General features: G+C 53.5%; 7 protein-coding genes across 7 annotated transcripts; 4 read left to right on the plus strand and 3 right to left on the minus strand.

Moving 5' to 3' along the window:
• Positions 1-3,658: 3,658 nt before the first annotated feature.
• Positions 3,659-4,358, plus strand: UCRPA7_318 (putative bcas2 family protein; the record flags this gene model as incomplete). Its single annotated transcript, XM_007912918.1, has 2 exons — positions 3,659-3,695; positions 3,766-4,358. 2 exons carry the CDS (start codon positions 3,659-3,661, stop codon positions 4,356-4,358), a joined length of 630 nt encoding a protein of 209 aa, XP_007911109.1.
• Positions 4,359-4,797: 439 nt separating this feature from the next.
• On the minus strand, positions 4,798-5,550 carry UCRPA7_319 (putative camp-dependent protein kinase regulatory subunit protein; the record flags this gene model as incomplete). The annotated part of the gene is made up of 1 exon (XM_007912919.1): positions 4,798-5,550. The coding sequence occupies one exon, from the start codon at positions 5,548-5,550 to the stop codon at positions 4,798-4,800; it is 753 nt and encodes a 250-aa protein (XP_007911110.1).
• A 3,763-nt stretch (positions 5,551-9,313) lies between these two features.
• Positions 9,314-10,911, plus strand: UCRPA7_320 (putative lem3 cdc50 family protein; the record flags this gene model as incomplete). Its single annotated transcript, XM_007912914.1, has 6 exons — positions 9,314-9,413; positions 9,519-9,555; positions 9,612-9,708; positions 9,764-10,529; positions 10,578-10,740; positions 10,794-10,911. 6 exons carry the CDS (start codon positions 9,314-9,316, stop codon positions 10,909-10,911), a joined length of 1,281 nt encoding a protein of 426 aa, XP_007911105.1.
• A 941-nt stretch (positions 10,912-11,852) lies between these two features.
• Positions 11,853-12,977, minus strand: UCRPA7_321 (hypothetical protein; the record flags this gene model as incomplete). Its single annotated transcript, XM_007912909.1, has 1 exon — positions 11,853-12,977. The coding sequence occupies one exon, from the start codon at positions 12,975-12,977 to the stop codon at positions 11,853-11,855; it is 1,125 nt and encodes a 374-aa protein (XP_007911100.1).
• A 3,480-nt stretch (positions 12,978-16,457) lies between these two features.
• On the minus strand, positions 16,458-18,032 carry UCRPA7_322 (putative atp-dependent rna helicase dbp5 protein; the record flags this gene model as incomplete). Its single annotated transcript, XM_007912912.1, has 4 exons — positions 16,458-16,955; positions 17,010-17,247; positions 17,319-17,786; positions 17,848-18,032. The coding sequence occupies 4 exons, from the start codon at positions 18,030-18,032 to the stop codon at positions 16,458-16,460; spliced, it is 1,389 nt and encodes a 462-aa protein (XP_007911103.1).
• A 1,153-nt stretch (positions 18,033-19,185) lies between these two features.
• Positions 19,186-21,595, plus strand: UCRPA7_323 (putative actin polymerization protein; the record flags this gene model as incomplete). The annotated part of the gene is made up of 4 exons (XM_007912905.1): positions 19,186-19,230; positions 19,304-19,515; positions 19,589-21,147; positions 21,204-21,595. The coding sequence occupies 4 exons, from the start codon at positions 19,186-19,188 to the stop codon at positions 21,593-21,595; spliced, it is 2,208 nt and encodes a 735-aa protein (XP_007911096.1).
• A 2,551-nt stretch (positions 21,596-24,146) lies between these two features.
• UCRPA7_324 (putative glycoside hydrolase family 72 protein) lies at positions 24,147-25,605 on the plus strand (the record flags this gene model as incomplete). The annotated part of the gene is made up of 3 exons (XM_007912916.1): positions 24,147-24,267; positions 24,324-24,895; positions 24,955-25,605. 3 exons carry the CDS (start codon positions 24,147-24,149, stop codon positions 25,603-25,605), a joined length of 1,344 nt encoding a protein of 447 aa, XP_007911107.1.
• Positions 25,606-26,133: the final 528 nt, after the last annotated feature.

Genomic DNA, 26,133 nt, shown 5'->3' on the forward strand with positions numbered 1-26,133 from the left:
TCTACTTTCTAGTCGTGGAACATATCATTGGTACGGAAAGCGTATACAGAAGACTGGGAATCGGTGTGACGAATATTACTCAGATATTTGATAAGAGTATACTCTTCCCAAAGGACAAGGCGATGACAAGAATCACCTTGGTATAATGAAACAGACGTGCAATGGTTTGTTACTTCATTGGAAGAATCGATGGGTAAAATTGAAGGCAGCTTCTGACATTGTTTCGTTATCCGTTGAATATGTGAGTTCATTGATTCGAGAGATGATAGCAACCAGAACTCCAAACCATTCAATTCCACTGAGAGCCATGATATCCTCAAGAATAGGAAAGAATCAGATAAGCATGAATGAACTGGTGGTACCCTCAAACGGCGTGACAGTCCCTCCGAGACTTTTGGCATCCCCAAAGTATCTCAGCCTATAGACACCTTTGTCGTCGTTTATATCAGTCTCCCATGTAATCTCAACTTCGCTAGTAGCTAGCACTTCACTTGTTCGTCGCCATCTGAAAATCAGACTCCAGTCTCTGTCATCTCTGATCACAGTCCACACCTTGCCTTTCGGGCCGATGATGAGCTTCTCAACGGCAGCGTAGGTTCTCTCCAGTCGTAGATTATTGCGGGGATTCGCTCCAACAAAAGTTGCCTGAACAATAGCGCCTCGATTGTATATAGCCTTGACGCCGTCCTTGACATCTCCGAAATTTTTGAAAACAGGTGGAGCATCACGAACTACACCGGTGATAAACGAGAGCGAGCGGTTGCTGTTGTCCGGTGGGAACGACTCAATGTCATGTGGCGGTTGTGCAGAGGCCGATGCAGACAAATATGGAAGAAAAGAAAGCGTAACATTGATGTATGCTGATAAGGTATGAGGTCCGTAGAGTGTTGAAGCTCCCTCATATCGTTGAATGCTTAGAAGAGTCTTAGTGAAGTGATAGATGGGATTGTCAAAGGAGAAACTAACCTGTACTCCTCCTCAGTCGTGATATAATGAGTATAGCTATTTGCTGGGCCACCCAGGACCACTACTGGCGTCAATGCAGGCACCTCTTCTCCAAAGAGTGCGAGTGATTCGCTTCCCACAGCATCTTTCCACCTCCTGCCAGCCATGGTGCTAGCTTCACCCGGACTAACAATGATGACTACCTGACCGACACGGAACACTTGTACATCCACAACGTTAGGCGTCCAATGGTATGGTCTGAACACCTCGCCTACATCTAATAAGATCGGTTTGACACCATGGCATTCTCGTTGGTCATCGGAAGGCGTTTTGAGAAAGCGAGACACGACTTGCCACACTGGAGAAGTATTTGAGGGGTCGCCATCATGTTGAGTGAAATCGAACACACCAGGACCATCTGAGGTTCCGGCCGCAAACGAATATCCCAAGGCGGCCGGGCAGGTCCGCGCCACAGATCCGTTCGGTAGCTGAAAGGTGAAATCGGACATGTTGTGGAATGTGTGAAAGGACTTGACCCACGAGCCTCTAACCGGCTTTGAGTTTGCGTTGAGCTCATCATACAGCTCCTTGGCAGCCACAAACTGGCGTCTGCCAATCTCGAAGCAAGATGCTGCACCGCTGTCGTTCGTTCTAAAGAACGGTCCTCGTGCATGACAATGCTCAGCCTTGCCATTGCTACACGTGCTGTTTTCGAAGCTACACATCTGTCCTGAGCCGTCTTCGCACCATGCCCCCAAGACGTTGGGGCTAGTATCGCCGACATTGGCCTGGGAGAATCCTGCAACAAAACCATCTGCGGCAGACCCTCTTGTGCGCACGCTCTCCTCAAACAAATAAGCAGCCACGCCCTTGTTATCGCCACTGACCAACGTGTTGTTGCCTAGCATCGAAGTGCCATGAGTGGGAAACCACGTGAGCACACCAATGTTCTTGCCGTCAGATGCTCGCTGGAATTTAAGTAGAGTCAAGTCTTTCTCAACTGACCCGTCATCTTCAGCACTGACATTATATTTTGTCCGCTCCTCTTCAGGATTTGCTAGGTATGCAAACAAGCTGCGGTTGATATTGGCATCTTGCACTCGCGTTGAGCCGACGCTGAGATAACCGGGCTGAAGACTTTCGTGAGCCCTTTTGATTGACAGGACTGCACCGTCCACAATAGCTTGATATCCCTGTTTATCAAAGCCTTTGCTTGTGATTTGAGGTAGGAGGTAATTCAGCCAGCCTCCGGGCCCAGAATGTGAGTGTGTCCCTGTGACAGCGATATTGTGGTGGCCATACGCAGAGTAGGATGGGCCAAGCGCCTTTAGACCAGATATAACACCGTACCTCACGGCGGTATCTCCGGATTGCGTGTCCAGCACGAGATAGACGAATCTGTCCTCCGGTTTGTTGACGTCGCCCACGATAAATGCACGCGAGTAAAGTCGTTGACGCAACCCAGTGCCGACCTGCTTCGGGTCCGCATACCCCATGAGGTTTATCTCGACAACTGGCCCTGTGATATCTGCCCTTCCCACACCAATCAGGTACTTGTCTCCTTGGTCAAGCCGTGAGCCATCCTGCTCCCCATCTGGAAACCATGATGAGAAACGAGATGGGAAGACACTCGGGCAAGATATCCGAGCTAACACCAGGATGAAGAACAAGGTGGCGCTGAATAACCACAAGGCTGTCCTTCTTGACAAGCCGATGGGCGATACTTGCTTCAACTCCCCGGTCCTTCCGTGACTTCGCGTGCCTGCGCGAAAGGTGGATTCACCAGCCGAGTTATCACTCTTGGATGGCATGGCTGAAAATCAAAGCAACCGTGACTAATACAAGAGAAGAACCGAATGTGCCGCCAATACTGGCGGGTTTGAATTTAGAATAAGTCCATGTATTGCGCTACAGAAGTTGAGCTATGAGGAGTAGCTGAATATCACAGAGAGAAGCGTGTGGTCTCGTGAACAGCTACGAGCTATACAGGTAGGTGAAGTGCCCCAGGCCCCATGCACTCTTTCGTCATAGTTACCATCCGATAAGCAGGCGTATTCGCTAGCGCGGGCAGTTGGTTGGACCCCGCTGTTGCGCCTCCGTTTTGCAGTTGTGGGTTCAGTGCCTGAATCCATGTAGGTGTTTCAATATGATATATTGCATGCAAGTGAGCACCTAACTTTGCTGTTCGCGAAAACTTCATGGTCCCTTGCATTTGGCTACATTGGCTGTTGCGTTTGTTACCGTTTCGTAATTTCCCTCATCTTTTGTACCTATCTAAAGTATGTAGTGGCGCTTCACAAACCTTCAAGAAGCGCTTCGTCTTCGAATGTATGTGACCTATTTTAGTGTCGTAACAAATTCATAATGCCTCCAGTAGTATTAATTGAAAGTCCATCGGGTTGCATTTATTCTTCAACTTAAGGCAGACTCTGTAGCTTGAGATAATTGGCGTACATGAATGTGTAAATGGGAATATCAGCTGTCTGTACACACGCCCTGGCGTATAACTTCCCCACATTTTCGGGCTTGGAAAGATCTAAATTTCAGATCGAAGCCCGCAAGTTTATTTCCATCCCATCACAACCCACATCAGCACCGACGACGACCACGCTCCGCAACCACCACACGGGAACCGCCTTGGTGAGATAGTTGCTTGAAAGGCCAGGCTACAACTCATCCTCTAGGGGTCTTAGATCCCACAAAATATCCCACCATGCCTCTCATCACAACCATCCACGAGTCACTTCCCTGTAAGCCTCCCTCCTCACCCAGCCAATCTTCTCCCTTCCAGACGACCCAGTCTGCTAACGCCTCACCCAGACGTCGACCCAGAACCAACACCCGCCGAGCGCGCAGCAGCCGAAGCCCTCATAGCCGCGGAACGCGCCGCCGTGCCCGACGACCCGCAGCACGCGCTTCTCCCTCCGCTGGCCGAGCCGGCCTTTACCCCGCTGCTCCAGGCCGAGCTCGACCGCATCGCCAGCAACCCGTCGCAGCCGCCGCCGCTCAAGGCGATCGACCTCAGCCGGTACGAGGCGCCGGACCTCGACCCCTCTACCGCTTCCGCTGCCGAGCTCGAGGCCGCCCTCCGCCAGGCCTACGTCTCGTCGACGTACCTCACCGCCCGGCGGCAGCACCTCGCCCTCCTCGACAGCCTGGGCAAGAACGCCTGGCTCGTCGGCAACTGGCAGCTGGACGCGGAGCTGAAAGCCCTGGAGGCGGAGGTGGCTGCCTCTAAGCGTGAGATTGACCTTGTGACCATTGCGCGCCGCCGACTACAAGACGAGAATGGGGGCGAGATTCGCAGTCTCGAGGAGACGTGGAAGCGAGGCGTCGGGAGGGTGCTCGAGACCGAAGTCGCTGCTGAGAGCGTTAGAAGGGAGGTGCTGGAGGCTAGGAAGATTGCTAGCTAAGCATTTCTCTGACTCAGGTTTAGTCGATGTGCATTTAAGCAAGAGAAGGCTTCCTTGAAACAGTCATGGATAGCGAGTCCAGGGTTTGGAAAGAGATTGCGCTTGGAGTTATGGAGTTTACAGACAAGGGCTTAGGCATTGGGTCATCCAGCGGCGTAGTTATTGTGAGCTTCGCGCAAGGTTAGCAAAGAATAGTAACATAACAAGCAGCAACTGTTGCTGCTCCTTCTTTTCCACAGGTATCTGATCGTTATCACTGGAATGCGTCTTCATAAGAGAGCGAAAGGAATGGTTGAATGATCCTTAACGCCATCATATCCACCACTTTCATGATAGTGGCCGGCATCCTGTCTTAATCCCTATTCAGTAACCCATCGCCGTTCATCCATGCAAGAATAGCCCTGTTTCGAACTGCCGTATGACCGGCTACCTCTTTAGTCTATGCCGCTTGCAGCGGATCCATCTCCTCAACACCAGACTTGACGCCTTCGTACTTGGTCCTCCTCATGATGCTCTCCACTGGGCCAAGTAGTCTCTGGAAGGCTGACTTGCCCAGCGCAGCAACCTTGACTTCAGTTTTGCTAACAACGCTAGCCAAGCGGGGAGCATCGTTCAGTAGAGCGAGTTCACCAAAAAAGTCGCCCCTAGCATAGTGTTTCACGGAATTAGGGTTGCCAGTCTTGTATGCATCGCATTCGCCGCTCTCGAGGAGGAAGAAATCTGTGCCAGGATCGCCCTCGCGAATGATTTCTGTTCCGGGCGGATACTTCTGAGTCTCTAACGCATCGGCAATCTTGGATCGCTCATACGGCGTCAGAGTAGACAGCACAGGAACCTCCTCAAGGAAGCTCTCGTACATACGCCGGCGCGCGAAAGTCGACTCCATAAGAATACGACGGAATGTCAGACGGTCCAAGGCCCATAATGTAGAGTTCGGTTCGGCGGAAATGACTGTGGCGGCGCGAGGTGCGTTATACATCAGAGCCAGCTCGCCGAAGGAGCCGCCGGCCTCAATAGTGCCGACTTTCTGTCCCAGGCCTTCTGATCCAGGCTGCAGCGAGCCAGCGGGATTTACAAAGACGTCGAAGGATCCTTTTTCCACCACGTAGAAGTAGTCACCTGGATCTCCCTGGATAATCACCTGTAACTGAGTCAGCGGCGAGTTGCCGGGTACATCTGTGCTTTGTAGCATGGTGCATGCTGCCTTACTTTGATATCTTTGGCCGGAATGGGCTTTTCCATCAGAGCACCTAGGATTTGTGCGCTTTGTTCTTCGTCAAGATGACTGAAAAGAAAGTTGCCCTCGATTGCGTGCTTCAATCTCTCCAGCTGCTCTTGGCTCTTGGGATGTACGGGAGGTTGCCAATTGTCGTAGGTGTCCGCCACGGGTTTCAGAGATTCAGCAGAGACTGATGTTCGACGGCCAAAGTTATATTGGGCAGGGTAGCCTTCAGGATTGGGTGGGCTTCTGAGTGCAGATGGAGGAGCATCGGTCATGCCGTCACCACCAAATGGACCACGGAACCCCGAGCCAGGCCCAGACTTCACTCCAAAGCTGGGGGTGGTGGGTGATGTTACAGCATCATTCTCTTCCTCCTCGATGACTTTCTGCATGGGATTGGGATCGCTCGAACCGAAGGGGTTGGCATTGGCGCCGAAAGGACTCGTGAAGCCCGACATGGCTGCGTAGGTTGTCTCCGAAGGTTTGAGTTTTCGGGCTGTAGTGTTCGGAAAGAGGACGGAGGCTTGATCGGCGGCTAGCTGGCGAGCGAAGAAGTCCGCACAGAATTCGATGATATCTCGTGGTCTGGAACTAAGTATTTGTTGCCTGAGTTCTTGTATCTGCTTTTGGTAAGCTTCTGGGCTGGACATGGTGCTTTACTGTCGAGCAGCGGTATGAAGGATTGAGAACGATATTCAGATGTATGAATCAAGTGGCATGAGGAGAGCAGCATTCTTACCTTGATCCGGTGAGACTATTTATCCTCTTCGTGCCTCGTTTGACTCTGTATGGCAAACAAACGCTCGGAACTTGCTATACTGCAGCTAAATTGTCAGTTGGAGAAAGTACAGGAGCCTCGAGCAAGCTAGGAAGGCGATGGGATGAAACGAGAGGCGATTGAGACATCCAAGCTACCGGAGTATGAGGAGACTCCCGCCAGAACAAAGGATGGGTGCACAAAACAAAGAGAGAAGATGCTAGGACTTGGGCTGCAAGATGACAAGTGGGTTTGCTGAATGTAATACAGCTGTAGAGTGAAATGCAGGCTGGGAGGTGGGTCCAACGATATGGATGTAGGGGATGTTGATGGCGGTTCAGCCAAATATTGACGGAGGGAAGAATTACATTAGAATCAAGGGTAGGTGTGGACAATGAAGTGAGGAGCGACAATGCGCAACCTGCCTACCTAGGTACGTTGTGGCGGACGTGGGATGGCGGGAGCTCAAAGAAAGAGCATCACCGTGGGGTCCAATTGTCGCGCGCGCGCGGGGTCGAATGGTCGATACGAAACGGCTATGGCTTCAAAGGAGAAGCCCCTCGGTGGATTGCAGGACAGGCAGGTCGGTCAAAGAAATGAGTAATAATATGGAAGAGAAGTTGTGGCAGCTGTCTAGGGATGCCCGGAGCACTGGAGAGGTTCGTTGTTCTAGAAAATGAGAAGAACAATCTGGTGGAGGAGCCGGAGTCGTGGCGAGAAATGACGAGACAGAAATGAGAGGTGACGAGACAGGGGGCGGAGGGGTTGCCGATGCGATAAGGCGAGGCTTGTGGGCCAGACAAGGCAGGGAAGGCTAGCTATAAGGAAGCTATCAAGGGGCAGGGCAGTTGTCAATCGTATGCTCAAGAGAGAAGGTAGACTGGTATGGTGGGCAGGAGAGACGCTGCTGATGATGATGCAGGAAGAGTGGAAAGGTGAAGTGAGGTAGGTAGAGTCAGGTGAAGTGAAGTATGTGAAGTGTGGACGGGGAGGGCGGAACGGGAACTTTAGAAGAGAGCCATAAGGTAGGTAGTGTAGCGTTGAAGCTTCGGGGAAACGAGGTGGGGGAATCTTTGTTTAAGGTAGGCAAGATTGGCGATTAAGGTAGGTACTGTCCTGTACAGTACTCCAGGGACGTCCTCTCCTTTTCCATTACTGTCACCATCGTACCTACTTTCTTGTTCCACCTTCGAGCCTTCCTTTTCAGAGGAAACATTTGCCCGCAGTCACTCTATCAGCTGCTTCCATCTTGCATGCCTCCTTCACCCTGTCTAGAACTTTTTGTATTGCCGTTTCGGTTTCCCTCGCTTTTCCCCTCTGGTGAGACAGAGCGAGAGAGGAGAGGAGAGGAGATGCGATTACCATCGATTACCATATGCTCTCCACCTGCACTAACTGGAGTACACCTGCCCGACGCCAGCCCTGGAGCCCTGCTAGCCTGTCTTATGCTGGAGCGTGGTGCTGTTCGTCAGGCAGGCAGCATGCCAGCCATGCCATGCCATGCTATGCCAGGCCGTAGGGGAGGCGTGCTAGCTGCCCTGTCCAGCCAACCACAGCGCCCTGAGGGCTGATTGCCCCTCCCGTCATCGGCATCTCGAACACTTCTCGAAGCTTTGGAAACGGCGCACGGATCACCTGGTGGTCCAGCCGCCCGCCCAGGCCGCCTGGCAATCTTTCCGTGCTTCTTCCAATCCTCAAAAGCTTCGATGCAGCTCCCTTCGATTTTCCATCCGAACATGCGCTAGGGCCACTGTATCTGAGCACTATATCCTGCAGCCCGCCAATGGCAGCCCACGACCCAGGGCTCCATCACCCCTCCTGGCCGTATCAGCGATGCCGTCCCAAGCCTCTTGAGCTGCCCTCTTTCATCATACCTAGGTATCCAGGGCTGGCGGCGCTGATCCCTCCCCCATCTGTGGGATCCTTTGATCACTGGCGATATGGCAAAACAGCGCAGCGTTGAACCTAACTCGCGCCTACTGCAGCGTAGTATGTAGTGTCTACGCTAGAAGCTGGCGATCCAACTGCTCATGCTTCTAGATGAGGGCAGATCAGAGGCTGCTCCCACTTCTTCTCCTCTCTCGCTACCACAATATTGCAGGAGGTCCCACAGAAGAAAAGAGAAGAACACTTGGAAGAACACCTCAACTGAAACATGGGGTAGATGCGGTAGCTGTTCAAGGCATCTGGCTGGACGCCATGGCGTTTCTTTGCCGTCACTGAGGTGCGCCCTCCTGGTCTGTAGCAAGGTCTACCAGGTCTTGTTATCGCAGGTTGTCTCATTCATCTCGTCCCGGGTCCTTCTGTGTCTCAAAACCGGGTTTTGAAAGAGTAGAAGAGGAGAAGAAGAACACGATGATCGACCCATGGCACTCTCTGTAGGGGCATTTCTGTGGAATACACCGAGCAACTCTGGTGCCAGCTGTGCCAGGCCGACGGCCATTCACCATGCAGCAAAGCCCCGCAAATGATGGGCTGCTCTCAGTAAGCTAGAATTCTGTAGGCATTGTCTCGCCTGAGTCTCTCAAAGGATCGGTGAGTTCTTAAAATGGGTTCCAGATTATCTTTTTCGAGCAAACCGATGCACATAGGAATAAGGTAATTCCATGATCACCTCAATCACTGGAGCTGTAGATGCTGCTAGCTTGCTGCCCCAAGCTCCCTGGAAGCTTACCTAGTGTACCTGTAGTGCAGCCGGGGACTGAGATCGGGTGGTGCACGGGCCATCACCAGCTTCCTGGGAGGTCATGTGAAAGTCCCCGTGATTGTGCCCAAAAATAACAGAGCGTGGCTGAGCTGCCACCAGGCTGTGCCACGCGTAGCATGGCCAGCAACGCTAGGCGCTGACGATTGGCAGGAAAGTTGACGGGCCCCTGGGAAAGTTACATCCCCGTATTCAATGGCCCTGCGACGACATTGAACCGCCATCTCCCTCCCTTCCGACAACGTCAACCTCAGCTATCGCCATCAATCAAGATGGAAGACTCAGAAGTCAGAGCTGATCACCCGGACTCTATCGCCTCGCAAGAGTCCTCCCACAAGTCCAACGACAAGAAGAAGAGCCGCAGACCAGCCAGTGAGTCGCTTCCGGCGTCCCCGAGCCAGAGAGGGCAATCGTCAAAGAGAAACGGCGCAACCTGCCACGTAGGGACAGAAACTGACGAGTATTGAAAAACAACAGACACCGCGTTCCGGCAACAACGCTTGAAGGCATGGCAGTAAGTCAACGGATGCCACAGGAAGGACTATTGTTGGATCACTGACGGAGAGGCAGGCCAATCCTCACACCCAAGACGGTGCTTCCGTTGTTCTTCACGATTGGCATCATCTTCGCGCCGATAGGAGGACTGCTGCTTTATGCGAGCGCCAAAGTACGGTTTACTTCGTTCGGTCCCGATCTGCCGAGTCAACTAACAAGCCTCTCAGGTCCAAGAAATTAGGCTCGATTACACCAACTGCTATGCTGATGCACCGAACAATACCTTCGCTCCGATGAAAAGCTCCGATGTCTCTACTGCATTCAAGACTTCAAACTCCTCTGTTGCCGCGCAATGGTCCAGATCATACTCAAATGTCACATACAACGACGTCGTAATTCCGACAACCAAATGCCATTTGCAATTCCACATCCCAGAGAATATGGGCCCGCCGGTACTCTTCTACTACCACCTGACAAACTTCTACCAGAACCATCGGCGATATGTCAACAGTTTCTACGACAAGCAACTTAAGGGAACCCCAGTCTCATCTGCTGATGTGAGTGGTTCAAGTTGCACGCCTCTGGAGATTGACAAGGACACCAACAAGCCTTACTACCCTTGCGGCTTGATTGCCAACTCATGGTTCAACGACACGTTCACCAGCCCTCTTCTTCTCAGTACACAAAACTCTAATGCGTTCAACGAGACGTACTTCATGAAGAACGACAGTGGCATTGCTTGGGGCTCCGACAAGGACTTATACGGCAATCTCCCAGATGAGACATCTCTGGACTCCATCATGCCTCCACCGAACTGGAGAGTCAAGTACCCAGATGGCTATACCAAGACGAACCCTCCGCCCAGTCTGGCTGATAACGAGGCTTTCATGGTGTGGATGCGGACGGCTGGCTTGCCTTCTTTCAGCAAGCTGTATCAGAGAAATGATACCACGTCCATGAAGGAAGGCTATTACCAGATCGACATTGATCATTGTAAGCTTTCGTTTCTCTACTTGAAGACTACTTCTAATCATTGCCTAGATTTCCCTTCAGACAAGTACAAGGGCACCAAGTCCATCATTATCACGACTCGAACGGTCATGGGCGGCCGAAATCCGTTCCTTGGTATTGCCTACGTCGTTGTAGGAGGCATATGTATCCTCCTCGGCGCCGTTTTCACCGTGACCCATCTCATCAAGCCAAGGTGAGATCATATTCCTAGCTGTGTCGCTAAAAACAAATCTAACCATACTCTAGAAAACTCGGTGACCACACATACCTGTCCTGGAACAATGCTCCAGCTGGCAAGCAACCCGGCGGTCCCTCCGGCGCCGTCGCCACTGGCCGAGATCTTGGCCGACCCGGTGAGGCCTAGAGCGCCCACAAAGAGCTGGGGCTCGACGGCGCCTCTGCGTCCGGCGACATCTCGGCGACCACGCCGCTGATGGTCCAGCGGAGGGAGAGCCAGAGGCTCGCCTCCGCCGGCGGCCGCGATCTGTTTCGCCTGCAGAGCGTCAGCTCCGACGCGACGGGGTCCACGGTCATGAGCGGAGCTCCGGTGACTCCGCACGATTTCCTGTCCCCGCCCTACGCGGGGAGCAGTCAGTGGAGGCAAAGGCTTGCGGCCCGCCGATAGCTGGTCTGGGCCAGCAGACGCCTTGTATGAGTATGATTTCCTACTGCCGTGATTCGTTTAATTTGGGATGCCCTGGGTTTTGTCTTGCCGTTTGGGGAAACTTGCTGTACTGCATCCATCGCTTTTGAGTTGCCGAAGTGGGGTACCGTGGGAGGATGAGACAAAAAGAGACATACCACCCGTCCCAGAGCTCTATCATCGTCATCGCTAGTTAGGGAGTTTTAGGCCAATTTCAATTACTACAAATAGAATGGAGGATCACCAAACGAATTGCTCTGCACTGGACCGGATGTGATATGACGACTTTGGTATTGAAGACTTGGAAAATGGAGCTTATGATACAACAAGAAGAAAATGTCTATGCTATGACTGGATATGTGGTGTTACAGCTCGCCCTAGACTGTGAAGGTGTATCGTGGGCGGCAAATCAGCTTGAATGGTATCCCCGAGTGCTCCTTCAACGCCTCATGACATATGAATGGAATGATCCCACCCATCTCTCCAGATTTTGATTGCGTTAAAAAATGATGTAAATGAAGAACGAAACTTGTCCCGGAACGCCGCCTCAATGGCTGATAATATATGTATGTATGAAATGCTCGGAAGGAGACTGCCCGCAACAGGTTGTAATCTGTATAAGTATCGATGAAAAGATATAAAAGGAGTGAGAGCACGGTAAATTACTGAACGCTCAGAAACAAATCGTCTCCGCGCCGCGTCGGCGTCAGTTTCGGCTGCCACCCCGGCGTCGCGGGCAACGGCACATGGGTGTCATCGACGAGGAACCCGGGCGTGCCCGGCCCCTGCTGCCGCTTCCACTTGGCCGGCGGCGCCTTCTTGCCGTTGCCCTCGCCCATGGCTAGCGCAGCAGCGCGGTCGGCGCCCAGCCTCTTCGCCAGCAACGAGCTCGCGTTCGAGTGAAGACTGACGGACGGCGAGACGACGGACTGCTCGTCTGGGGTGGGCTCGGGCTGCGGTGGCATCATTGGCCTGCTCCAGCCACCATTTCCGCTGCCGCCGCCGGTGGATATGCTCAGGGGCTGGGGCATGGCGCCGTTGTTCTCCTCCTGAGGCATGTTCGGCGAGCCGTTGCGGACCTGGCCTGGATTGCGGTTCGGGAAGGGGTTCAGGCCGGGTCGGCGGACACCGCTGTACGGCTGTTGCTGAGAAGGAAGTCCTTGCTGAGACGGCGGCACAGGAACGTCAGGAACGTCGGTGTTGACCAGGTTCGCGAGACCCAGAGTTGGACTCGGCTGTCCAGCTGGCGTATACTCGTACTTGACAGCTGGTGGGAAAAGCTTTAGGCCAGGGGCGGCCTTGTTACTACCGCTTCGCGGTCGTGGGATCTTGGGATACGTGACAGGTGACGTGCCACCTGAGTGTGGTGACTCTACGACTGGAGACAAGCTTCCCTGCTGGCCATGCGGAGGCTCAGGGAAGGCGCTAAAGTCATCGATGCCATCCATCGCCCCTGAGGTGGATGATGCAATAGTGGTGGCAGAATCGTGAGAGAACATGGTATCAGACCGCTCGCGCCGCTGCGACTTTCGCTGTGCTCGAGAGGTGCTATTGTCACGCATGATCTTGTAGTAGGACTCCGGCTCGGGGAGCGGACGACCTGGTAAGGGGTTCTCCGGCCCGGGTGCGATGGAGTGAGGTAGGCTGTAGTTCGAGTACACACTCGATGAGCGACTCAGCGTAGCCTCATTCCTCTCAGGAGGCACAAGTCTGACCTGTGGCGGTCTTGCTATTAACGCAGCTTGTGCCGGTTGTGCTGGGCCTCCAACCATATTTGAAACTGTCATTGGGTCTTGTGATTTCTCTGCTGCTGTCCTTGCCAAGGGAGTCGGCGCCTCCAGCTCTGCAGCTTGGGACCTCCGGTTGGGGTTGCTCAAAATCCAATTGCCCCATTTGTCGGCGACGTAGTATGTTGTCGCAGACTGGGGATCAGATGGCGGTGGCCGCCATATCTGAGCTCCGCCAGCGCTCATCGGGTCTCCCTCACCGTCCTCTGCAAACTCTGTGACGACACTGTCTCGCCCACCGTTGAACGGCATCCGCTGGACGGCAAGACCTTGATTAGATGGAGCCTGGGCTGGTAGTCTGTTCGCTGATAAGCCTTGTTCCTCATCTGGAGGGATGGTGAGCGTAAGGGTCGGCTTCGGCGGAGTGTCTGGCTTCCTTGGCGACAGTGCAAAGACCGGTGGTGGCAACGGCTGCTGTACTTGCTGCAGCTGTTGAGCTGGTTGCTGCTTGCTAGGCAACGGAAAAGCCGGTAGCCATGACAAGATTCTACTTGACCGCCTTGTCTCAGGCGCTGCCACGCTATTCTCCGCCGAAATTGCAAGCCCAATGGTCTCTGGTCGGACATTGTACTGATTCGCATTGTACTGGTTTGGATATGGCCTGGAATAATCCATTGACTGTGGCTCTTGATACCTCGGCGCCGAAATCTGGGGGATGTAAGGGCTCTGGCCGCTCTTCCTTCGAGGACTCCAGGAGTCTCTGAGCTTAGCAAAGCTGGACTTCTCATCCGGGTATTGCAGTTTCTTCCTATGAGTGCATCTCAGAATGAAGATCAGAACTATCACGAGCAGGATGGCTGCCGCTCCTCCGGCAGCAATGCCTGCTATCTGGCCTGTGCTAAGGGCCGGAGATTGAGAGCCGGTCTTTGCTGCAGCGGCGCTTGAGGTTGATGCTGGACTCGACGTCGAAGTTGCTGTTTCATAAATGAATGACGGGCTGACAGGCGGTGACATCGTGATCTGTGGCGTCGTGTATTCTGCTGTCGAGCTTGTGACGGCTGTGGAGCTCACTTGCGACGTAGACGTCGGATTCGGTACCAAAACCGGTCCTGTGCCTGAGGGGACTATCAAAGTTGCTACAATGGTCGAGTGTGTAAGCGGTGCAGCGTTGGTCTGCCCAATACACATGCCATAAGCATTGGCCACAATTTGTGCTATCATCGAGATGTTAGTCTCAGTGGAGCAGTATCACGGGCGATGACATGCATAGCTCACATCCAACATCCATAGCCGTGCAAGCCCCAATATTGTTCTCCGCAACTATACATTGCACCGCACCCTCGCCAATTGTAAATCCCGACGCGCCTGTATGTGAACAAAGACATTGTAGTGATGGTGTGGTGCCGCAAAGACTAGACGCAAAGTTCGCCTCTAGGAAGGACTCGAAGCAGCCCGACGCACAATCTGGAATGAAACCCGAGATGTCTGTCGAGAGGTTGAACGTCGCCGCCGAGGCGAGTAGGGGTATCGTTGCCCATATTGCGACATGATGTAGCCGGGACCTGACTGCCATCCTATGGTATGACATCTAGAGAGGGTGAGGTCAGTCGCCAATGCCACGACGCTTGAACCCATATGATCTCGTCCACGCCTCAGAACCCTTCCCATTGCTATGCATCCAGTTCAGAGAGTTGCCGATTTCCAGGCAGACTCTCCGCCTGCAAGAAGGAGGCAGCCCAAGCGAAGTACGTGTCGACAACCTTTGCCACCACCTTCTTGGCGACCTTGTGGGGGAAAGATTGAGGCAGGACAATCCAAAAGTCAATCAAGAAACACTAACCTATGAGAAGAGACGAGATATTAAGGGAGATGGCCGGCATCTCAGCATAGTCTAAGATATTCAGAAGCGCCGTAGGAAATGAGACCCGAGAGTGTGGAGTAAAGGGGGAAAAGGAAAGGAGACGCGCGAGAGAGGTCTATCACACAAGGAAACAGAAGCGAAGCAAGGGAAATTAGAAGGAAGAGTAAGAAGAACGTCTCAAGACGACCCAACAGGAGGCCGGAAAGGAAATTGTAGAAGAAAAGAGAAACATTCGAAGTCGAGGCTGAGCCGGACAGACTGACGCCTTTACGTCGACGCGACCAGTTGTCTCGACCGATATGCAGACATGGTATGACGCTCGCCTGCTCACTTGAAATGCAGGCGAGGTTGCTTTGCCCGCATTACGTCTGTTTCTGGATTTACCGCAGACCAGACCTGCTGCTGCGAGACTGTGCCTCGTCCGTAATAGAAGGCTCCAATGCCTGCTCATACCGCCAGCGTGCAGCAAAAGTGTCGCTTTGGGGCAAGCAGCGCTGCGTCATAACCGTCATATTTGGAGCAGCGACGCATCGCGCAACAGGAGCGGCGAGTCGTGAGCAGATCGGTTGCGGTTCTGCGGCTCCTGGTTGGCCGCCATGGCCTATTTCGAGGCTCCCCGACGACTTGCCGGGGGCTTCCTTTCAATCGAATGGGGGCGGTACACTGCACCCTGCTGCGCGGAACCCAATAGTAGCGATAATTTAGTCCACCGAGGGTTGGAGGACATATGCAGGAACCAGCTGGTGCGGGCAAATGAATGGCTGAGATTGGCCTTTATGTCTGCGCGCTTACAAGGCGGTTAAATTTGGGTTGCTCGGCGCCAAAGTTGGCGTTGCCAGTGCTACACTGTCCAGGCCCGGCCAACTTCCGTGCCTCTGACTCCCACAGGGCCAATCGGCGCGCTCTGTCACGGCCTCCTTGGACTCCAAGGGGACCTCCTTCCTACACTTGACGGTTTCCTCTCGTTTCGCCCTACGCGGCGCCCTGAGAGGAGGATGTGATGGCTGTTGCAGGTACAGAGGCTATACTTGCCGACCACTCCAGCACTACAGGCAACACAGAGTATAGTGATGTCAAGCGAGTCGCTCTATCTCAAACCCAATCTCAGTGAAACTCCTGGAAACATGCTTGGAAAATTCCAGGCGAAATGTGAATACATATACTCATTGCCCTCATCACATCAGGGGCTCTTAAGACTCGGGCTATTATGAAGATCCCTGGGGATTCACCAAGGGAGAGCTTCGTCTGATTGTTGACGGTTGGGATGTTGGGACATGAGCAGCGCAAAAAGATGAGACGGAAACACCAACCTGGTCGACAAGTTATGTTAGTATACATACTATTCCCAGGCGAGGCTGAGAATTGTTGGTTCGGCAATAGTGTTTCCGTCCAGTAGAGAACGCCGTCTTCAAGGTCACGAAGGAGGCAACCCGCAGCATATACAGCATATACAGCATAACAACTTTTGTTTATTGGTATCTCGTCCACTCATATCTTCGTAAACGATCTTGTTCCTCCCAAGATCGTCTGCCTTTATGGTGAAACACTAACGAACACATTACCACCCACTCAGCTTGTGAAGCCTTCCTGCTCTGAGATAACCGTCGAGTCTCGAACACCCAACAAGAGCAATGCCAGCAAACGTCTCAATGCAAGAACGCCAACTAATTCTGCCCTTGCTAAGATGCAGGAGCGCTCTCGCCTGGGACGGCACTGGGCACATAGTCGGGCTTGGCACGGCTGGACTTGATAATCTCCTGGACCTTCTTCTCTGTGCGGTCCCAGTCATCTGGGCTGAGCTGCACGAGATCAATGCCATAATGCTGTGCAATCCAAGAGAGTGCTTGGTAACTCTTCCGATCGGATACGAAGCTGATACTAACCCCCACACGACCAAAACGGCCTGTACGACCGATACGGTGTAGGTAAGTCTCCGGGTCCGGCTCGGCGTCTCCAGGGCCCTTCATCGGGATGTCGTAGTTGATGACCATGGACACACTGGACACATCAATGCCACGTGCCAGGACGTTGGTAGTGATGAGAACCTTGCTTCGTCCAGAGCGGAAGTCATCTAGGAGCTGGTCTCGCTGGGCGCCCTCGAAGGCACCGTGTAGAGCTGTGACTTTGTGTCCATCTGCAACCATCTTCTGCTCAATAATAGATGCGCTCTCTCGGGTCTATGGCTGTTAGAACAAAGAACTGCTAGATAAAGAGACCCATTGGCATCTTACCTTGACGAAGATGACAGATGACCCGACAGTCATGAGTCCGTATAATTTCACTAGAATATCATACTTGTCCTCAGACTTGGGGCAATCCATGTACATCTGAGCAATTCCCTTCACTGTGAGCTCCTGCTGACGTAGTTTCATGGCATTCGCATCGGGTGCAAACTTCTCCGCGTATTTGTTGACATGTTCGGGGAAGGTAGCAGAAAATAACAGGATCTGAATTGTCTTCGGGAGCATACTGTTACACGTATTAGCAATACGGCTCAAGTGGAGAACTGATGGGTGCCTTACTTCTTTACTCGAACGCACTGCTCGCCCATTCCTTGCTGGTCCAACATATTGTCGGCCTCGTCAATAACGAGAAGCTTCAACTTGGACACATCGAATTGGCGACGTCGAATAAGATCCATAACCGTTCCCGGGGTGCCACACACGACTGTGCCTCTAACACCAGTCTCTCTGGAGATAGCACCGGGGACTGCAGCCTCAACAATCAATTCCTCGCGGAACTGTCCAATCTGCCTGATGACGCCCTGGATCTGGCGAGCCAGCTCTCGAGTGGGAGCGAGAACCAGAGCCTGTGGCTGGTGTGGGGTGCTGTAGTCGATGCGGGAGAGCACGGTGATGACGAAGGCGGCAGTCTTGCCGGTACCTGACTGCGACTGTGCGATCATGTTGCGGGGAGGGTCGGCGAGTAGCAGAGGCAGTGCTTTCTCCTGTACCTTGGACGGCTTCTTGAAATTCATGGCAAGGAGACCCTGCAGGATGCTATCGTGGCTGTGGCCCAAAGATTGTCAGCTCATGCTTTCACTGCAGACAGCATTGTGATACTACGTACAGACCGAGCTGCTCGAAGGTGGCAGCAGAGTAGAGGGGGCTATTGGTATCATTCTGAAGCTCGCTCAGCTTCACCTCAACTTCGTAGGTGGACTCATTGAGTCCAGTCTCAGGCTCAGGTGGTGCCAACGAGGCATCAGCAGCGCTATCCTCAGGCTTCGTGATTCGGCTAGCGAGGTCCGCCATGGTGGATTGGTAGGCGGTTCTAGAGAAGGGCTTGTATGTGCGAAGGGCAGACGTCTGGACAGGATCAGACGCAAAGTTGAAGCGTAGCGACGGTGAGGTATGCCGACAGCACGGAGGAGGGATGAGACCGGTGAGAGCTTTGCGCCAGGCCTTCTAACAAAGCAGCACAGAGACGTGGTGGTTCTGCTGGAGATCTTGAGCGATCAAGGCCCGTGGAGCTACCAGAATATTCTACCGAACGGAAGATATACAATGGGAGCCGGAATCAGGTAGATGCGTGCCGAGTCCTGGCGACTTTCTTTGAGGACGGGAAAGAAAGGAAGCTTCCTCTGAACTTTATGATGGGGAGCTCTGCTTCAAAGCACGCCGCAAGCCAAAGGTGCCCTAGGTGATGGTGTATGGTGGGGCTCGAGGCGCCAGTCGATGGCGGGGTGTTTTGCACCTGAGAAGTGAGGCAACAGCTTAGCTAAGGTAAAGCATCAACCTCCCGTTTACTTAAGAAGGTGATAGGCACCAATCTACACTGAAGAATGTGCTGGTCCAGTGAGGGGTCTGGGGCACTGAGCTGCGTGTGGCTTACACTTACAGTGGGCTTTCTTACTGTCCCATCCCGCCGGATAGTCGGGAACATCCTTGGAACACCCAATTGCGGCGATGACGAGGCAGAGAGGCTGAATCCATAACTTTACTCCCCTTGAGCATTGATTACTAGCACACCTTCTTCAACTGCCTCTGACTTGTGCTTCTGCTGTGCAACGTCTCTGCCCATATGTCCTTCCAAATATCCACATAATTAGTCACCCTTTCAACGTCCTGACTTGTGGCGCATCTTAGAAAGAAGACGATCAGGAACATCTTCTTGACTACTACGGAGTACGCTGGCTAGCTATCTTAGCTAGCTTCGCATTTAGCCACACATCCATCTTGCTAGGCCATTGGATTGGAGGGGTTACCGGCCACCACCACCACCGCCGCCGTCCAACACACCCACCATCTTCTGCTCGCCGTCTCGGTCCATTATTCCCCCTCTGGCGCATTCACAGGCGACGACAGGCCTCATGGCTTTTCTATAATTCATCTTTAGAGATCACAGTCCTTCTTTGCGTCTTTCTTGCATGGTTTCTCGCCCGAGGCACAGCATATACTGGCAGAAATGGCTGAGGTGGAGGCACTGCCGACTTTCGGCTCCGAATTGAAGGTACGCAGCTTTCTCCATAGTCCCTCTGTGCGCACCATGTTACAATCGTCCCCTGCTGACGGACATCTCTTAGGATGGCTTTAAACCCGCCAATGCCTGGGTGGCAAACGGGATAACATGGCTCGACGACATACAGTCCTTCTACCGAGAGCGGAGCGCCATCGAGAAGGAGTACGCTGCCAAGCTCAATGCCCTCGCGGGCAAGTACTTTGAGAAGAAGTCAAAGAAGTCCTCGAGCCTGTCTGTCGGTGATACACCAACTATGACGCCCGGCTCGCTCGAGAGGTGAGAGGCCCCATCACCACGAAGAGCGCAAGCATACTTCCCCGACGTTGTCAGCTGACAGTTTAATGCTCAGTGCTTCCTTGACGACCTGGACCATGCAGATTACCACCCTCGAGTCACGGGCAAAAGAACACGATCGCTACGGTAACGAGATAGTCAGCAAGGTTGCCGAACCCCTCAAAGTCATCGGCACACGATTTGAAGAGCTCCGGAAACGCCATGCGGACTATGCGGAGAAGCTGGAAAAGGAGAGGGAGTCATCATACGCCGAGCTGCGGAAGATCAAGACCAAGTACGACACCGTGTGTCAGGAAGTGGAAAGCAAACGCAAAAAGTCCGAGTCCTCGTTTGACAAGGCCAAAGCACAGAATGCGTACCAGCAACAGATCGTCGAGATGAATAACGTCAAGAACACCTACCTGATAGCAATCAACGTCACCAACAAGCAGAAGGAAAGGTACTACAATGAATACGTCCCAGAGTTGCTCGACAGTCTACAGGACCTCTCCGAGTTCCGCACACTAAAGCTCAACGGTCTGTGGTCTTTGGCCACTTCGCTCGAAGCTACTATGCTCCAGCAAAGCAGCGCTCTTATAGAACACCAGTCTCAAGAAATTACACGCAATCAGCCTCACTTCGACTCTATGATGTATATACGGCACAACATGGGAGGTTTCAACGAGCCGCCAGACAAGATTTTCGAACCCAGCCCGGTATGGCACGACGACGACTCGATGATTGTGGACGAGGCGGCTAAGGTCTTCCTACGCAATGTGTTGAACAAGTCCAAGGGCCAACTCGGGGACCTACGGCGGGAAGTGGACAAGAAGAGGAGGGAAGTCGAGGCAGTCAAGAGGGTCAAGCAGAAAGTCCGAGATGGCACGGAGAAGCGCGACGAGGTCTTCGTGGTCAGCCAGATCTTCGCCCTGCAAGAAGACCTGCACCAGGTCGACCGGAAGAGGCTCACAGCGGAAGTCGAGACGTCGACCATCACTTCCGCGGTGGGAGATGTAACCCTCGGCGCAAAGAATCACAATTTTAAATCGCAGACATTCAAGATCCCCACAAACTGCGACCTCTGTGGAGAAAGGATATGGGGTCTCTCGGCCAAGGGGTTCGACTGCCGAGACTGCGGCTACACATGCCACAGCAAGTGCGAGATGAAGGTGCCGCCGGAGTGTCCGGGCGAGCAGAGCAAGGAGGATCGGAAGAAGCTGAAGCAGGAGCGGCAAGACTCCGCGAACAAAACGTTGAAGCCGAACTCAGCGGGCGGCGCGAACCATTCAGCCGCGGAGCTTCCTGCGCTGAGCAGATCGAACACGATGAACTCGCTGAGCTCAGGCTACGCGGCTAGCGCTCACAGGTCTATCTCAGGGCCGAGGTCACCGGCAGAAGAGGCACCTCCGGAGCCTGCGAGTGCTCGGCCGACTCCGGCTAGCACAGCCCGCAAGAATCGCATGATAGCACCACCGCCCGCGGCATACATCAGTGAGCTGCCAGGCAGCACACCGAATGGCTCTGGGGAGAAAGCCGGCGAGCAGACGGGCAAGATGCTGTATGCATTCGAGGCAAATGGTGACGGGGAGCTTACCGTGGCAGATGGCCGTGAAATTGTTATTCTCGAGCCAGATAGTAGGTTCAATATCGTCTTTCGGTATGACAATACAGTTCACTAACAAGGTCTACAGCTGGTTCTGGTTGGATTAAGGTCCGGGCAGGCTACAAGGAAGGTCTGGTTCCAGCAAGCTACGTCGAGCTGGGCCCGGCGCCCGCGATCGCAGCGCAGCACACGGGACAGTCAGCGCGGCCGGATTCCACTTACTCGAACAGCGGGTCGTCGATCGGCACGGCTGCCCCGGCGAAGAAGAAAGGCCCGGCCGTCGCGCCGCGGCGCGGAGCGAAGAAGCTCAAGTACGTCGAAGCGCTGTACGAGTACACGGCGCAGAGCGACGCCGAGCACAGCATGGTGGAGGGCGAGCGGTTCGTCCTGATCAAGGAGGACCCCGGCGACGGGTGGGCGGAGGTCGAGAAGGGTGGCGTCACCAAGAGCGTGCCGGCGAGTTACGTCCAGGTAGTTTAGAAAGACGTGCGAGGACAGGGGCGTTTGTCTTCAGATCTTCAGAGACAGTCTGCTAGTCTGCTGCTCTATGTCGGTGTGACAGTATAGCTCTGAGGTTGTGGTGTGGTCACCCAAAAAAGGGGGGTATGTCTTTTTGAATGAGCCTTGCATTGGCGGATGGGAATTCATGGGCGGGCTGGCAGGCATTTGCATACTTACATTATCATCAACGAAAATCAGTCACGTAGATATACATCACTTTTCCATGAGGCATCCGTGACATGGACTTGATATGCAAAACATTTCTATTATTAGTGTGATCGTAGGTCTTTGACAGGTTGTGGCTGCATGTAGTCAGGTGCAGCTGCACTACTATTAGAAAGTTGGCCACAGGCTTTCCGTGGCCGAGAGGCTCCCGTTGGCTAGGCTAGAGGGCCGGAGGCGGATGCACGCCACTTTAACCTACCTACAGTTTGCTCTCCGGAGCTGGTTCCCTCTCCCCCTTCCTCATTGTTCAGGGTCCCGGTGCCATTGGAGATGCTGGCGAAACTTGACTAGACTAGTATGCAGTCCGTTCGTCATCAAGCAGCGCGACTCGGCGGCGAACAATATGCATGCTAAGTACCTGAAGGAGCCACCGCGCGATGCGACTCGGTACCATTCCGCGAAGAGGCGTGGGATGCTGGTATGCTACCTTATAGTTGAAGTATAGCATTGAGAACCGGTTTACCCAGAGCCTCAAACGGCGCGATCTGATTCGGCCAGGTCGACAGGTGCCCTGAAACGGAGCGCGGACATGCAGTCAGCCACTATGAGCCCGCCAGCCAGCCAGCGCACACACCAAGCAATGCCGCAAAAGATGAGTACCGGTACGGATTAGATTAGACAGAGTGCACACAGTTTCATGCCGTTCAAAACGATCCACCGCCAATCGTTGGATCGTGCGCGTCTGAGATCGGCGGCGGTGCTGAGCTTCTGAATTTCTGAAACCGCTCGTGTCCGTCGCGCGTGGGCCACCGTGGCACCGTCACCGTCATGGTGGACGGTTGAGGTGGACTGAGACCCGGCCAAGGGAGGCTGTGCTCTGCCTCCTAACCTCGCTAATTAGTAACCCACAGAAAATTTCAAGTGTGCCGAAACACCTGCAGGATACATTTGCACTCGCTGGAGGCTGGAGCAATGGTGGACTCGTTGGTGGGCTGGCTGGTGGACTGGTGGTGGGTTGCAGAGTCTTTTTAGGGGCGTTTTGGACCGTGAAGATCGGTGGGCCAGCCGGCGCGACTCCCAGCGTTATTAACGTTAGTGTGCTGTACATCTTTTTGAGTTTGTAACGCCCGCTGCGCCGTTCCACATTGTCTCCAGTGCATGTACCGACGTCATTGGGGATAACGTTAAGAATAGGGGGTTGGAAGAGACCGTTCAAGAAGTCGACAATGGCAATCACCGCCCATCACTGCGAGGATTAACGTTAAGGGGATACCGGTACTATGCAGTGAGCATGCCTTTGATATGCACCCACTGTCAGCTGTGTGCCAACCTCCAATTTACCCGCCCCGATTTTACGGTTGTTGGTCCCTGGGTGACAGATAGACGAGAGCAGACAATGTCGAGTAAGTTATGCTGTGCTTGACATAGACACATACTAAATACTTCGATGCAATGGCCGCGCAACAGATGGAGAGCCAGCAATTTAACAGCGACGAGGAGACACTTGCACTGTAGCAGCGTATCATGCCTACCTACTGCGTAGTATATCTGCATGTACAGTACGGCTTAGAAGATATCATATACCGCACATAGTATGCCCAGCCAACCTGCGGTTACCTGCCAGCCAGCCAAGCGGACAGGGTGAGACTGGCACAGCAGATTGGCTGGAGGTTGATCAGGGCAGCATGCAATTCCAATGTCGGATTCAGGGATGAGCGAGATGGCGAGTGACATGCGATTGCCAGCGAGTGCCACGCGTGGGGTCAGGTACCCCGTAAGTTAACGTTAAGGTAAGTTACTATGCAGTAGAGCACATCTCACACGGGCACACTCCACACCACCAGCGCCAAACACGAATAGGGGGCTCCACCTCCATTTCCAAGGAAGGTCCAAGGTCCAAGGTCCCGTCCTCCGACACGGTCAATCAGGGTCACTTCAAGGTACTTGCAAATCCCGCACAATGTGGTAGCGAGATCTTGTACCTCGTGCCCATCTTTTCAAGGTTTCCTTGCTTGTGCCTGTCCATCTCTCCCTCTCCCGCGTTTCCAAGTCTTCCTCCTCCTTTCAGTCGTTCATCTTCATCTTGTTCCCTTTCCTCTCCCTTCCTACTTCTCTCACTCTCTCTCAATCGCTACCTCTTTTACTCCTTCATACCATCGTGACATCCGCCAACTCACTCGTTCTTGTTGGCGTTTTAATTCCATTGTAATTCTTGTTACTTCATAACGCTCTCTCGACACACCCATTTTTCCCCCTTCGAAACCACCGTTTGGCTCCCTCGCTCGCTCAGGGACGCGCTTTTCTCGTGACAATCACCTCCGACCATCAATTTACATCTTAGAAGAGCCATTGAGAGTATAGCAAGATGAAGTCCTTCGCAATTGCATCCGCCCTGGCTGCGGTTGCCCTCGCCAACCCTACCAAGACCACCCCAGAGAAGGCCAGACGTGCCGACTCCATGCCCACCATCACAGCTTCTGGAAATGGTATGGCCCCGGCAAAGCGACCCCTCTTCTCTACCCTCACTAACACGCGACTACAGCATTCTGGGCGGACAAGACCAGATTCTATGTGCGAGGCATTGACTACCAGCCCGGTGGCTCCTCCGGCGAGACCGACCCCCTCGCCGACGAAGACACCTGCAAGCGAGACATTGCCAAGTTCAAGGAGTTGGGCGTCAACACCATCCGTGTCTACATGACCGACAACTCGGTCAGCCACGACACCTGCATGGGCCTGCTGGCCGACGCCGGCATCTATGTCATCCTCGACGCCAACAACCCCAAGTACTCCATCAACCGTGACAACCCAGCCCCGTCCTACAATGACGTCTACCTGCAGAGCGTCTTCGCGACCATTGACGAGTTCATCAAGTACGACAACACCATGGCCTTCTTCTCCGGAAACGAGGTCATCAACGACAAGGCCAACACCACCCTGTCTGCCAAGTACGTCAAGGCCGTCACCCGTGACATGCGCCAGTACATCCGCGAACGTGGCTACCGTTCCGTCCCCGTTGGCTACTCTGCCGCCGATGTTGCTCAGAACCGCATGCAGCTTGCTCAGTACATGAACTGCGGTACCGAGGACGAGCGCAGTGATTTCTTCGCCTTCGTAAGTGATTGACGATGAAATGGGCAGTCTTGGCTAGAAAAATGCTAATTGTCTTGCAGAACGACTACTCTTGGTGCAACACCAACTTCGTGCAGTCTGGATGGGACGTCAAGGTCAAGAACTTCACTGGATACGGCATTCCCCTCTTCATCTCCGAGTACGGCTGCACGACCAACGGCCGTGACTTCGGCGAGGTGGAGGCCCTCATGAGCGACGACATGACCCCCGTCTACTCTGGCGGTCTGGTTTACGAGTACTCCATTGAGGGCAACGGCTTCGGTATGGTCGAGATCAGCGGCAACTCCGTCACCACCGAGAAGGACTTCGACAACTACAAGTCCGCTCTGTCCAAGTACCCTACCCCTACCGGCGACGGTGGTTTCACCTCGACCACCAACTCCGTCTCCTGCCCCACCAAGGACTCCGACTGGCTCGTCTCTGACACCCTGCTGCCCGCCATCCCTACTGCTGCGCTGAAGTACATGACCGAGGGTGCCGGAACCGGCCCCGGTCTGAAGGGCGATGGCTCCCAGAACGCAGGCGGCACCAGCACCGGCGACGCCGAGCCTGGCTCCGGATCTGCCACTGCCACCGGCTCAAGCAGCAGCGAGAACGCCGCTGGCGGCCCTGCTCCCCCCGTCGACAAGGCTGCCTTCGCCGTGACCGGCCTCGTCGTGCTCTTCACCCTCTTCGGCACCATGCTGCTGTAATTTACGAGTGAAGATGATGTATGAGGTGGTTTCTCCTGAAAAGGGGCACCACACCCTTTGTACAAAGCGTCATCATGCGAAATATCGAATCTACCACAATCAGATCTCTCCCAACTGGCGCCAAGGTTTGAGATATTTAGGGAAATGAGAAGATATCTATTTCATGGGAAATCTTATTCTCTGCAGACAGTCCTTCCTTTCCTGGGAAAAAATGGAAAACGGACAAACATGCACGGCTAATCTTTTCATGTAACACGGGATATCATATCATAACATTTTGGTTTAGGTCTGTAAAGGTTGTCTTGCCACACACCGCTGGGCAAAATGGGAACGACCTATGTTTCTTTAGTTTTTTGGATATGTTTTTTTGAAGAAAAAAGATCTTTTAATTATATCTATCTTCCAAAAGTATGATCGGATCTGATATGATGATGTCGTCATCGTCTTCTTCATTCATGCACACGTTGTGAGACCCAGGACCGGAGCTCGCGATGACTAAGGCGAATCATGTCGTCGACCCCCGCCTCT

This window comes from Phaeoacremonium minimum, assembly GCF_000392275.1.
Source record: "Phaeoacremonium minimum UCRPA7 unplaced genomic scaffold PA7_03_scaffold_26, whole genome shotgun sequence".
Lineage (NCBI taxonomy): Eukaryota > Fungi > Ascomycota > Sordariomycetes > Togniniales > Togniniaceae > Phaeoacremonium > Phaeoacremonium minimum.